This window comes from Rattus norvegicus, chromosome 2, assembly GCF_021556685.1.
Source record: "Rattus norvegicus strain SHRSP/BbbUtx chromosome 2, alternate assembly SHRSP_T2T, whole genome shotgun sequence".
Classification (NCBI taxonomy): Eukaryota; Metazoa; Chordata; class Mammalia; order Rodentia; family Muridae; genus Rattus; species Rattus norvegicus.
Genome location: NC_141535.1, coordinates 132,237,980 through 132,252,782, shown reverse-complemented (window position 1 = coordinate 132,252,782; position 14,803 = coordinate 132,237,980). Strand labels below are relative to the sequence as shown.

The following is a 14,803-nucleotide window of genomic DNA, read 5'->3' as shown; positions in this document are numbered from 1 at the left end:
CTAGAACTTCCTTACAGTTTTTGCTGTCCATCATCTAGATACTTATGAACTATTTTGGGACTAATGGCTTGCTGTGCTCATATTTGGTCATGCTCAATGGACTCATTTGTAATATAGTGGGAAAATATTAAAATTGAATGAGGAGGAGGGGGCACACATTAGAAATGCAGAAGACAAAGTATCTCCTTTTGAAGATTATGTGATAGTAAACATAAGTGAGTCTAAATATTCCATATGAATACTCTTATTTCTTGTAAACTATTTCAGAAACTGTCAACATACAAAATTATCACACAAAGTGAGTACTCTTTCTTTATAAAAGACACAAATTTGCTGAAAGTGAAATTAATGGAATGCCATCATACACAGTAAATTTCAAAAGTATTATGTTACTTGAGGGAAACTCTAACCATTAAGTAACAGACTTTTATGATTTGAAAAAAAGCAAAAAAGAAAAAAATGAAAGAAGAAAAAAGAAGCAACTCAAAAAAACACTACAAAAATATTACGAATTGAAGTGATATCAAAATGGAAATATTTCCCCATGCTCATGAATCAGTAAGATTTATATAGTAAAAACTAGACTGTCCTATAACACCATCCCTTTAAAGACTGGTAAAATTGTAACACTCTTTATTAGGAGTAAAAATGTTATAGAACTGATATTTTTTTTTACTCACTTTCTTCCCAGTCTTCTGTTATGTTCCTTCACCACACCCACAAAGCCTCATCACATGACTTTGAAAACATTAAATGAAAAAGGACAACACCAATGAACATGAAAAACTAAATGGGACCTCAAACCTATACAAAGAAATATAGGGAAATTTTTCCTGAACAAGTGTATGCAATTTTATCTAAAACAAGTGTAATTTTTGGGTGCAGGAGAAAAATAGAACCTGTTTTCTTTTCCAAACTGATAGTCTGTATATTATTGTTTGGAGACGGTTAATGCTTAGAGTTTTTAATTAGCAGTATTTATGGGTCTTTGTTATTTTGTTGTTGCCATATATTTTCCCCTTGTTTGATGAATGACTACACATTTTTATCATTTCTGTCCTCTTGGGTGTATACCTTATCTTCACTCTGCTATTTCCCATTTGTAGACCAAGATCACTGAAGAGAAATGAATTACTGATATTTAAACTATGTAATGTTTTTCCTCTTTTGTTGTTATGAATGATACATTTGCTCAGTAATAAAGTGTAGGCTAGTATCTGTATTTTGTGACAACATGTTAAACATTGATCCAGTCCACCTAAATGTTAGAATATCCATTGAAATTCAGGTGTTAGTCTAATGCGGTCAGCTTTATATGTGACATAGCATTTTTCCTTCATAGTTTTTATTTTTCTCCTTTTTGTTAGTCTTCGATTATTATGTGACTACCTGATGTTGTCTATGCTTCTAGTACGTTAACAGGTATCTCTTTCTGATTTGGAGGCTATACAATGAAAACGGTGTGCTAGGACTCAGTGAGTTCAGTTACAACAATGATTTCCCTTCTTTCTTAGATTCAGAGAAACAACAAGGCAGTAGTGTATGTGCCAGCCCACCAGGACCTTCCATAAATCCACCACAAACAACAAAGAAATGCTTGTTTGGCAAAGCTCTTAGAAGTATTTTTGAAGACGAAAAGGTGTCTGGTCTAATATTTGTGAGTATCATTTTGGGTTTCTACATCAAACAAAAACATTGTTCTGAGAAAGTTATTCAATCAAACTGTTGAAGGCTTAGATAACTTATCCATGAGTGTAAGATCATGTTAAAATAGAAAGAAGTTTCACTGTATTTTGAATCATGTACTTGTAAGAAAAAAGGAAATAGTCTTCCCATGTTTTGCACAGATTGTATCAAAGATCCACAACCTTCAGCTTGTGGGAGGAAATGGGTTTATGGAAGTGTCCCACTGCTTGCCCAAATGTAACGTCTTCCAACTTCTTTAAGACTCCATATTTCTCTGGAGTCTCGCATAATATAGCCTCTGAGATTACTCAATCTTTTAAATTAAAAATATCTATAGATTTTTACTTTACATTATCAGCGAATTAGATATACACACTGTACTTGATATGTATTAACATCTTTGGACCTAGTGGACTATATTTAAATGCCACCTAATATGGCTTAATATATTTTCAATGAGGTATTAAACTTCTTTGGAAACATATCTTTACTTTCCAGCATCTATTTTAGCACTATAGCTGTACTAGTAATTTATGATGTTTGTGATCAAATTTATCTGATAAGAAACATGAACATTACTGTCTATTTCTTAGGTACCCTAGAGCACAATTTTCTAGTAAGCATAATTGTAATCATATAATTAATTGAAAATGAAGTAAATCTTGAATGGTATTCATTTTTATAGAATAAAATTATAGAAGAACGATTAAAGTATGCTTAGGTTAGTGTATGTGACAGTATCTTTAGACATAGTTGAAAATAAGAACTGACAAAAAGGAAATGAAAGTCTCAGAAATGTACTGAAGAAAAGCTTTGTTAAAAACACAAGTTAGGATTCATAATAGAGGCCAGGACAGACAGGAAGTAAAATATTTGTTTGATCTCTGTAATGGAAATATCCCAAGATTGACTTCGAATGGCAAACCTGAGAAAGTTATCTTAGAGGGAAACAAAGAGTAATTGAGGAACATTCACAAAAATGTTTTGTGGAACAGACGTCCAAAAAAAAAAAAAAAAAAACCATGATTTTTCAAATTGTGGAAACAAAGGATTAGGGAAGAAAAGATAGTTGGAAGCTAAAACAAAAAAACGTACAATGTCCTCTTCATTCCTCTCTGTTATAGCTCTCCAACGATCCTTTGCTCAGGTTTACAATACAAGACATATTTGTGCTTCAGATGTGTTGATCTCTAATAATGCAAGTTTATGCTTATCCTACACAGGATATGTTGTCCATAATTGCCGAAAAAGGGCAAGACTCAGATGACATCTTCAAGATTATACCTGAAAATTCACACTGGTCCTTGAGGAATAAGATTGACAGTGAACAATACATAAATTGGAATCAAGAAAGTGTAATAATTATAGCATCCGTTTTAATGGTAAGGAAGGTTTGCCATCAAAAGCATTAAGCATCCCTCTAGGATGCATATGTGCTTTATGTCCTTGACACTACATGATGATGACTGGTTCCTGGAATTATGGACACATGACATCTTGATAAGAGTCCTGGTTGGTAAAAGTCTGACAAACGCAATGATTCAGCACAAAGACACTGGTGAACAGCTTCTCTTGGAGGTTAACTTCCTTATAGGTCAGAAGGGATTTAGTGTGGCATTGCAAAAGTTCCCACTGACTTCAACTCTGACCATTCCTTTTGAAGTAATAGCTGAACAAGTAATAATAGCGGTAAAAGTGTGTTCTACAAAATACATGTCAAGTAATACCAAGAATATCCTAACATAATAACAGTTAAAAATAACTAGTCAATCACTGATGCACAAAAGGATATAGAATTTGGATATTACTCCGTGTCCAGTAGATACATGAAGTTGTTTTCCTTCTCAATCAAAAATAAACCTGCACTTTCACTTTTGCCAGATACTGCGATTCTGATTCCATGTCAAATAGTCAAGAGTTAGCCTAACCTACTTTTAACTTGTCTACCAGTCTTAACTTGCCAGTGAGTTGCAGTGACTAGAGAGCCATTAACATTATTTTATTATTGTTTGGGCAATGATCTGAGTTTGCCTCTCAGAAGATAGTGGAGCTATGGACCATACATCAAGAGAAAAGATAATGCTCTGGGATTAACTATGCTTAATAACATTAGGCAAAGGTACCTATTGATCCCTCCTTTGCCCTGAACTTGCCAAGTGTGTCTAGTTCTCATTGCCAGAAACCTGGGACCACATCATGGGGAGAAAGTTAGGATCAGTGACTGAAGGTTGCAATGTGTATTCAAAGCAATTTACAGGTACAAGAATACCTGGAATTCTTCCATTTTCATTATTTTCTTAGTACAACACAAACCTCATTGTGCTATATCATGAACAAAGTAACTTTCCGTTCTTCAAACGATCTAAAGTCTCCAACTTAATTCAAATAGTTGAATATTTCCAAATTTTAAGAAAAAGATATGAAACTGGGACCTTCTCACATGGAAAACAAATAAGAAACTTGACCACTAGCAGAGGTGTGTGTGTATTTTACAGCTTTACTCTGTGAGAGCTAAAAGTACAGACTCACCAACTATACAATCAGGATGAGGTAACTTCTGATGCTGCCATTGTTTGATAGTTTCCTATTTCCAAGAAGAGGACTTTGGTTTTGTTTTGTTTTGATTTATTAGTTGCTATCATTTTATTATATTTTATACTAATTTATTTGTTCATTGTCTATCTTGTATTCTGCCCCGCACCACTTCTCCCCCGCAGAGTTTCTATCTTTCTCCAAGCAGGTTGGGGCCCCTGTGTTATCTTCCCTTTCTGGTACATCAACTCTCTTCAGGGTTAGCACAACTTCTCTCCCTGAGGCCAGTTGGGGAAGGGTTTTCACAGTCAACAGCTTATGGATATCCTCTTTTCAACATGTTGGGGGAATCCACATAAAGAATAAGCTTTACATTTGCTATAAATTTGCCATAGTTCATGCTGCAGTTTGTGTAGCATTTTTGGTTGGTAGTTTAGGCTTTGATAGCTCCCAGGGTTCCTGGTTACTTGATTTTGTAGCTCTTTGTACTGAGTTCCTATCTCTGTCATAGCATGCAATCCTTCCTGCATTCCTTTCACACAAGTCCATGATTGATCCATGAGATTCAAATATTGGATGTGGCTCTTCCCATCCTACTGCTGTCAGCTGCTGGGTGGAGCTTCTCAGAGGGCAGGTATGATAGGCTCCTGATCGGAAGTTCCACATAGGAGCAGGACCTATTCAAGGCAGACAGACCTTTGGAATGGGGAAGTGGAGTGTAGATCTATGATTGCAGGTAGTGGTGTTGACGATAAGCCAGGAAAGCAAAAATGAACATAGACTAGGTTTATTCCATTGCTGCAGCAACTAGGATTCTGTTTTTTGATTCTAGTCTTAGGTAAGAAAACACAAAATGCTGCATATAGGTTCCATGTTTGAACCAAGATTCTGTCCAGATGAGAGATTGGGAAACTTTTATGGAAGTCCAGTCACAACCAATGATTCTAATCCATCCTAATACTGTAACACTAACATATTTCCTCATGGTTTGGTGATTCTTAGCCGCCACACCATTTTGATGCTCGTTTTATAATTAAAATTTTTCTAATGATATGAAATATATTGAAAAATGGATATAATATCTAATATGGAGTATTTATAATATGTGAACCACCAAATGGATTATGACACACAAGTTGAGGATCACTGGACCTAACTGCTAGTCTTAAACAAAAATGTTTATCAAGTACTTTCAACAATCTACATTGACCATTACTTTTTTTGGTTTTATTTTCATTAAAAAAGGACTTTATTAGAAGCATTGATGGAAGCTTGCTGACATCTGATTTATATGTAAATTGGCTTAGCGTCCTAGATGAAGGAACTGTGATTGAAAAGCTTATTGCCATCCAAAGGTAATGATAGAGTAAGCATGTGGGGAACTGCACCAATATAGAAGCAGTGCTTTTGTAAGGTACATAGGCTTGTGATTACAGGATTATTAGCTGGAATGATCTCCCAGGACAAGAGGATACCTTAGTTCAGACTTGTATTGCCAGCTTTTAAACATTTTCATTTCACAAACTAGAGGGTTGAACCATGTCTGTAATCCCTCCCAGAGTCGTCCTTGTTTGTAACTGTCATGGTTTAGAAGTCAGCTTATGTAACACATATGTGAAGGTCAATCTAGAGTATTGATTTAATCCCTGTGTAAGGCAAATTAATAGAACTCTGTGTGTAGAATACCTGTAGGCTATTTGTATCCTAGTATTATTACCATAATTTTGTGAATATTTCACATGTTAAATATATGTCATTGATTAGAACATGAAACTATTACTGAATTCTTCTTTCTGAACTATAACTCCCCAGGGAAGTATAGCTATACTTATAGTTCCCAGGGAACTAAAGCTCCCCCTAGGTCAGGGATAGCCTTGACTTCTTGGAATCATTTTCCTGTGCGTTTCTCCATAGAGTGATATGGTTTGTAACAGGAGCTTTGAGTTCCACTTGCTAACCAGTTACACTGCATCTCTGCCTTGCCTGTAGCAGAAGCTCACATAACTGCACTGTGTCTTGTCACTAGTGTTATTTCTTCTCCTTATTTTCTAGAGTGTCACAAGACTGTTACATGGATTCATAATACATTAGATATTAAGTGGGTCTCCATGGTGGCTGGAAAGATGGCTTGGCATTTAGTAACACTGGATGTTTTCATACATAGAATACACATTGTTTGCAACAATCTTCATTCACTCTAATACCAGTGATCCTAACACCTTCCTCTTGTTTCTGTAGGTAGCAGTCATACATCTAGTACACAGATATTCAAACTCAATTTTAAACTATTTTCCAGTGATTTCACACAGAAAAGTGATTTCAGAAAATATTAAAATAATACTCTAGCTATATACTCTTTCTTTTGAATTCTGATTATACTATGAATTGATCTGCAAAATATCTACTTTTTCTTCTGTAGTGTGTTATGTAACTAACATTTCATTTCAGATGGTCTAACATAAAATTCTTTTTCTTTGTTTAGTCTTTTACTAAAGATCCCAACAGAAAACCTTATACTACTAAACCATCTCATTTCTGTATTAGCAATAATAAAAGATTCATCCATGAATAATTTAGACAGTGACAGATTAGCTCTCCGCATAGCTCCTTATCTGCTAAGGGATGAGACTACAAGGAACTCATCGTTTTTGCAGGACATCTCAAGAAAGGTAAGGGGATCTGATTTTTTACCTTTGGAAACAAAATACTCATTGTGAAGCAAGATTTAGGAACACTTTGAAAGGTCATTTCTGTAAAAGGAAAACCTAGGACTGCATTCTTCTAGACTGGAGTGGAATATATATTGATCTATATCAGGAAGATTTGGGAAGGGAGATGTAGTTCAAAGTAAGTGGATAATTTCATTTTCTTTGTTCTTTCATTCTTGTTTCTTTCTTTCTTTCTTGTTTCTTTCATTATTTCTTAGATATTGATTGTGGCCAACAATATGTTTCACGTATAATGGTAGTCAAAGAAGACTAGAGTGAAGTTTAAAAAAATCATAATTACCTATGGTTCGATTTTTTTTCAGTCTAGCCCTATTTTTGGAGTATATAATAGTTGTGTTTCATATTGATGAGACAATCATATTACTAAATATTCACATAAAGTGAATTGCTGGTCATATGAAAGAACATTTTATATATATACATTATTTATTTACATATATACACATATGCACATACGTGTACACATAAATAAGTATATATATATACACACATATATATATACGTGTGTGTGAAGAATTGGTGTATGTTATTTTGTATACTTTCCATTATTTTATAACTAACCTATTTTAAGTACAACTTTGTGTTCCTCAGGTTTAATGAAGCTATTTGTTTTATTATAACCCCACATACATTAATATTTTCTACTAATTATTTACTCTATATTCTGATTGCATTCCCTTCCTCTACTTTCCATCCTCACAATGACTTCTTTCCTCCATTCTCCTTTATCTCAGTAGCATATATCTTCCATGCACACCAACTCACTCTCATACATAAACTCACAACATGAATAAGTGCATCTCCTCCCTGTGAAGCCTGACAAAGCAGCCCAGCTACAAGAAAGCAATCCATTGCTAGACAACAGACTCAGTGCCAGTGCCCACACCAATAGTCAGATAACGTATCTGAGATCAAGCTTTGCATCTGCTACATGTGTGAAGGGGATCTAGATCCTGCAAATAGAGCTGAAAAAGGGGTGATCCTGCAGATTCAAAGCTGAAGCAGCACAATGATTAAAGAAACAAAAAGATACTACGATATAGAAGGAGAGGAATGTCTGGGGAGTTCCAGTATTGAGGATGTAGAAAAGTCCAGAGGATTTGAAGCAGACCAGTGACTTATTTCAATGTACAGATCAAGTAAAGCTGTTTGGACAAAAGGGTATAATGTATGAAATGGCTATTAATGATTCTTCCTTTATGGACAATTCTTTTCAAATATATTCTTTTGCATGATCAAGTATGAAAACAATGAAGTAAAACTATTCGGTACAATCTGCATATAAAATAAGACAGTCATGTGACTGTGATTTTCCGAAGAATCATTTCTTTCCTATCCTGTGCAGCACAGTTCAAACATAAACTTAGGTGCATGTTGGGAAGAAACATATGGCATGTGTAGGGTTGACATAACCTAAGCCATCGTCTCAGAAGAAAAGTAACTCATCACTGTTACACAATTTAGAAGGAATATAATTTTCTACTTCTGCTGTGACCAAACACTGATGAAAACAAATTATGCAAGACAGGTTAGACTGTGTGATAGACTTGCAGATACCAGTTAACTACAAGAAATATCAGGGCCCAAAATGAAGCAGTGCAGGAAACTAGAGGCAAGAACTGAAGTAGAAGCTGAGAAGGAGTTCTGCCTCTTGCCTTGTACCTCGTATCTTTATTTTTCTGATTAATAGCTCAGGGGTGGTACCATCCTGGAGATCTGGGCCCTATGAATTCCAAGGTTAATCAGGACAATATATGTTAGACTTCCCTATACAACAGGTCAATCTGATGGAGGAATTTTCTCAATTAAGATTCCCTCTTCTCACCAACTTCTTCTCTCAGTCACCTCTCTATTGCCTCGATAAAATATCAGGAGATAAAACACCAACTGAAGACTGCACATAGGGGAACCCAATGTTCGAGCTGGATATGTAGCAGAAGTTTGCCTTATTGGGCATCCCTGGGAGGGGAGTCCCTTATTCCTTGATGACCCAGGGTACAGAAATGCTTGGGTGTTGATGCAGGAGTGGGTGGACAAGTGAGGGAGCACAGTCATAGAGGGAGGGATAGAGATACAGAGTTTGTGGAGGGGAAAATAGGGGGATAATGTATGAAATGTAATTACATAAAAAAACAATAAAAAGTAAAACATCATGAACAGGGAAACTTATTGAAGTAAGTGTTTATTTGGGACTTAGAAATACAGAGGGATTATAGTTCTTTACTGACATCACAGAGGAGCATGGCTTCAGAAAGGAAGGACAACAAAATGAGAAGTAAGTCCTGGCTCTTAACTTTGGAAGCAAACATGAAGCAGAGACAGTATATTGAAAATAGGCACCTATATTTTGTGACTCCAAATTCTAAGCAGTGGCATACTTTCACAAGGAGGGCCAAGGACTTACACCAGCAGAAATTTGTCACAAAGTTTGTATTGCCATGCCTGGAACTAGAATGGCATCCCATTCAAACCATCACAACAAAACAACCACCCCAAATAATTCAACAAACATCAGTAATTAAATTGATTCATTCATAGTTTTTGTCAGCATATCATTTTTGAAATGTTGTTCTCAATTCCTTGCAATCTATTTGATATTTTAACACTTTTCATAATCAAGAACTTAGAGTCTATTTCAGACACTTCATTTCATCAGTTCCTATCTGTTTGTGGTAACTTATTTTTCTCATATTTTTGGACTTCGCTTTAATTTCTATTTTGTTACCTATGTGAAATGACAATCTTGTTTTTGCCTCATGGTATTACAGATGTCTATTATACAAATTATGATTGACAAACATCTGCTAATATTTGGAAATTATCCAACATATTGTAAACACGTTGACAAAAGACCTGATGGATTAAAGACCTCTACATATTCCATAAAGTCTTCTGACAAATCACCTATTAAGGAAGAATTCAAAGTTGGAAACAATTGGAAATCCTGTGATAATGATGAAAATTTCAATATTTCATATGCTGCTCTGAAAAAGAAAGGTCCTACAGGTATGGAAAGATTTATTTTGTCATCAAATGTATGGAAGTATGATATCATTCCCTGTTTTCATAAATTTGTAAATATCAGAGGAGCATTGAGACACACAATAATACACAAAATAATATTTTAATATGGGGTTGTGAATTTAGCTCAGTGGTAGAGCGCTTGCCTAGCAAGTGCAAGGCCCTGGGTTCGGTCACCAGCTCAGAAAAAAAAGAAAGAAAAAAATAATAAATATTTTAATATGGGTAAAGCTTCTAAATTGCACCTTCATTAAATTATACTGAAAGATATTCTTCTATAGACATACAAATATATATATACATAAATATACATAATATATATAAACTTACATTTACATAAATCGTGATACATACAGGAATGTATGACACTCTCTTTATTTAGAGAATCCAACAATATTTTCTGTTTAATTCCCATTTTTCTTTCCATGGTCCTTAAGTCACAGAGTAGTATTTGTATATGAAATTATTATTTTTTATAAGGTCATTTAGAAATTCTTATTTGACTTAAAAGTCCATTAAACATTCTGCAATATTAAAGCCCGCACCAATGTAAACCATCTTTATTATACTTGTAAAAAACTACTAATATATGTTTAATATCCTATGAGAGACAATCTTGCCAAGTTCTTAGCATTGGTATAAATATTAAATTGGACAGGAAATGCTACAAAACCTATGTGAAGAATGATAGAGATTAAAACACACCTGATTAAGAGGTAGCAACACTTATATTCAAATACATTGTTAACTCAAGTAATAACAAGTGGTAGGGGATGTGGGCTTATGGACAGGAAACTGGGAAAGGGAATACCATTTGTAATATATAAGCAAAAATATATCTAATAATGTAAATAAATTAATTAAAAGAAGAAACTATACCAAAAATATTATTCTTATCTGAGGTGAGGTGAACCTATAATCTGAGAATATTTATCTAACAATGACATTTTGTGTTACATTTAGCATGACAAAACAGAACAACTACCAAATATAAATGATAGAGGATGACTTAAGAATGTCTAACGTCATTCAATTTTAATGTTCCCTTCTTCCTCCCACTTTATCACAGCTGAGGAAATTATTACAAGTTATTAATTCAGTTTTATGTTTCACCATATTAGTTACAAATAGTTTTCAAACATTACACTTATTTTATGCTGTATATTACATTGTTTGCTATTATAAAAATGTTATTAAAATGGGTTACTGCTTACACTCCAATGTGCCTTGTTCATGGTTCTCCATAGTCTTTGGAAAATGTCATATTTTAGTCTCTACCTCTACAGCCCAGTATTATCGTATTAGTTTTCCTACCTCAGTTACCAAAGTATGGCCAGAAGATAATGACATTGATTAATACCATAGAGTTTTGCCTTGAGTCCAATACAGTACAAAGTTCCCAATATAATTTCATTAACAATCAAAATTAATCATCACACATAATGAAATTAGAGGTGGGTCATGGTTTTTAGATTATACAAGATGACTTGAAATGATAGTCCAGTGTCTTAAGCTATTAAGATGCTGGCTTTGTGACATGAATTTGGGTCATCAAAACTTACTTTAAGAAACAAACAAGACTAGATATTGACTTATAAGCATTGAGACCAAAGCTTCTATCTGAAAGCAGATGGCAGTTGGAGACAGTAAATAACAGAAGCTTTTTGGTCAGATATTCCAGACATATTGTTCAGTAATGATAAAAAGATGTTGTAACAGAGAGAGAGAGAGAGAGAGAGAGAGAGAGAGAGAGAGAGAGAGAGGGACAGAGACAGAGACAGAGAGAGACAGAGAGAGACAGAGACAGAGAGAGACAGAGACAGACAGAGACAGACAGAGACAGAGAGACAGAGACAGAGAGAGAGACAGAGACAGAGACCGAGAGAGTGCACAACACTGGAGGCTCTCCTCAAATGTAAATAAGTTTAAGGCTCTAAATATACTGCGAGTGATGTGATCTGCACGTGTTTTACACACACACACACACACGCACACAAACCCACAAAGCTACATGTATTACATACACTCAGTAATGCACAACACAGAAACATACAGTATACTTGTTTTATCTTTCTTCATAACCTGAGACCTTAACGTGAATGGTCTTTATTCATGGTTTTTGTATCTCAAAAGGATCCCTAATACAAATCTGAGATATGGAAATATTAGCGAAAAACCTTAGAGTAAAGTAATTGGTAATTTCCAAAATGACTGGTTCTTTCTCCCTTCTGAACTCCCATAAGTATAAGTTAAAAAAGTTTTAATTTATTATTATTTTAAAATTTTATTGAAAATTGAATTATAACAATGTAGCCTGACTTTTCTCCATTCATTCCATCACATTCATATCACTCTCAAACTCACTTAGATATATTTTATGTGTTTATTTATATATTTTTATCATTAAAAATATGGATGCATCAAGAGTCCACTTTCTTGTATTTGTTAATATTGCTTCCAAGAGAAACAGTGTGTACTAGATAATCTATATGCAGATCATTGCTGGAAAATTTGATATTCTGCTACCCATTAGCTGCCCGTATGAAATTTGACCGATGAAATTTGACATAAGGATTGACCATAAATTTAATATCTGCATTGATATTGCTATCATCGTGGTTTTTCCATTATATTTCTGAGAGGCAATTTCAAAACAGACTTTCCACTATGCTGTCTCTTACAGACTTTGTAATCCCTCTCTTACAATGTTCCCTGAGCTATAGAGAATTAGCTATAATGTACATGTACTTATTTGTGGACATAAGACTAGTATTTAGAATGCTGTAAAGAACTTGGCTGATTTAGTAAATTAATGTAGTAAATTTTAAGGTTTATGGCTAGTCTAGCCTCCATAAATTTGGCAAGATTTCTAGCACCACCCTTGATTTTAATCCTGTTGAGGGAAATTCTTCTAATTGTTAAAATATTTGATATGAGTTTCCACAAAATATGGATGCTTTAGGTAGCACTTGGATTCATGTCAAGTTTGGATTTCCTGTCTGAGAGCATGTTGCCAAATAAATCTTACAGAGGTGTCTCAGCGGTCAAATGATTGTAGCAGGATATGTCTTAGAAGATTTTAACTTTAAGTCATGTTTCAAAGGTAGATAAAATAGTAGGCAGGTTGATATGTTAGGGAAATAATGAAAGTTGTATCTACATATAGCCTCTCTAAAGTATGAAAATAACCAGTATGGAAAGATATCAGTATAGGTGTAATACGTGATACTAACAAGTCAGTTGTAAACAACTGCTCTTTGATTAGATTTAAATGTATTTTCATTACCACATAATTGAATATTGTCCTGGGTCTTTCATTTGTTTTCTCACACACAATGCAATTCCACATACCTCTTTATAGTTCAATATTTTATTCCTAGTTATTTCTCTTTAGAATTATCTGTACAGGACTTTGACTTGTCCAAGTCACAAAATTTCACTCCTCTCTCACAAGATAAATTCATTTTCCTAGTATAATAGAAAATAAATGAAATATAAAGATATAATTCCTTCATTTTTGTCTACTTATTTTTCTTCTTTCCACATCTGAAATTAGTCTTTATTGACTATAGTATGAAATGTTAGCAGTTGAAATTTCAAGTAATAAGAGAATGCTTTCCATACTGAGTTAAGAACATTTAACAATGGCTGCCTTAATTCTGCAATGTTGATAATCATTCTATCACCTAGACTTTCCTTCCAGTGTGTGCTGCCCATCATCTCGGTACTTATGAACTATTTTGGAACCAATGGCTTGCTGTGCTCATATTTGTTCATACTCACTGGACTTATGTTTTGTACTGGATTGTAATATTGTGGGAAAACATTGCAATTGATTAAGGGCAAGGGGATACACATTAGAAATGCAGAAGTCAAAGTATCTCCTTTTGAAGATTATGGTATAGTAAACATAAGTGAGTCTAAATATTAAATACAAATAAGCATATTTCTTGTAAACTCTTTCAAAAACTATCAACATATGAATTATCACACAAAGTGAGTACTATTTCTTTGTAAAAGTCACAAACTTGTTGAAAGTTAAATCAATGATACACTATCATACACAGTAAACTTCTGAAGTATTATGTTACTTTGGGGAAACTCTAACCACTGAGTAAAAGACTTTTATGAACATAAAACGAAGGGCAAAAGAAAAAAAGAAAAAAGATGCAACCAAAAAGATAATTTAAATATATCCCCATGCTCATGAAACAGCAGATTTATATAGGAAAAAGCCTAAAATAACATTATGATTCTCTCCTTTTAAAGATTGGTAAAACTTGTAAGATTTGTTATGTTATGAAGAGAACAAATATTATAGAATGGAGTTTTTTTTTACTAACATTCCTCCCAGTCTTCTACCATGTTCCCTTGACCTCACCCCCACAGCTCAAAATCTTGACTTTGAAAACATTAAGTGAACAAGGACAACACCATGAACATGAAAAACTAAGTAAATAGGACCTCAAAACTATGCAAAAAATGTAGGTAATTACTTCCTGGACAAGGGTATGCAATTTTCTCTAAAACAAGTGTAATTTTTGGATGCAGGAGAAAGATGGAAACTGTTTTCTTATCCAAAATGATACTCAGTATATTATTGGCTTGAGACAGTTAATGCTTAGAGTTATTAATTAGCAGTATTTATCGGTCTTTGTTATTTTGTTGTTGCCATATATTTCCCCCTTGTTTGATAAATGACTACAGGATTATTTATCATTTCTCTCCTCTTGGGTGTATGCCTTATCTTCAGTTTGCTATTTCCCTTTTGTAGACCAAGATCACTGAAGAGAAATGGCTTACTGGTGATTACACTATAAAATGTTTCTCTTCTT

The 14,803-nt window shown here is 34.1% G+C and overlaps 1 protein-coding gene and 1 long non-coding RNA gene across 5 annotated transcripts in view; one reads left to right on the top strand and one right to left on the bottom strand.

The window, feature by feature from the left end:
- The window catches only part of LOC102555656 (uncharacterized), a 348,348-nt gene that overhangs the window by 236,841 nt on the left and 96,704 nt on the right, over positions 1-14,803 (bottom strand).
- Positions 1-14,803, top strand: part of Tgap1l11 (GTPase activating protein testicular GAP1 like 11) — a 61,211-nt gene that overhangs the window by 37,585 nt on the left and 8,823 nt on the right. For all 4 annotated transcript variants that reach the window (NM_001401967.1, XM_087619341.1, XM_087619331.1 and 1 more), the window contains 5 exon segments: positions 1,515-1,657; positions 2,910-3,068; positions 5,464-5,573; positions 6,701-6,887; positions 9,716-9,953. In NM_001401967.1, coding sequence (NP_001388896.1) covers positions 1,515-1,657; positions 2,910-3,068; positions 5,464-5,573; positions 6,701-6,887; positions 9,716-9,953 — 837 coding nt within the window.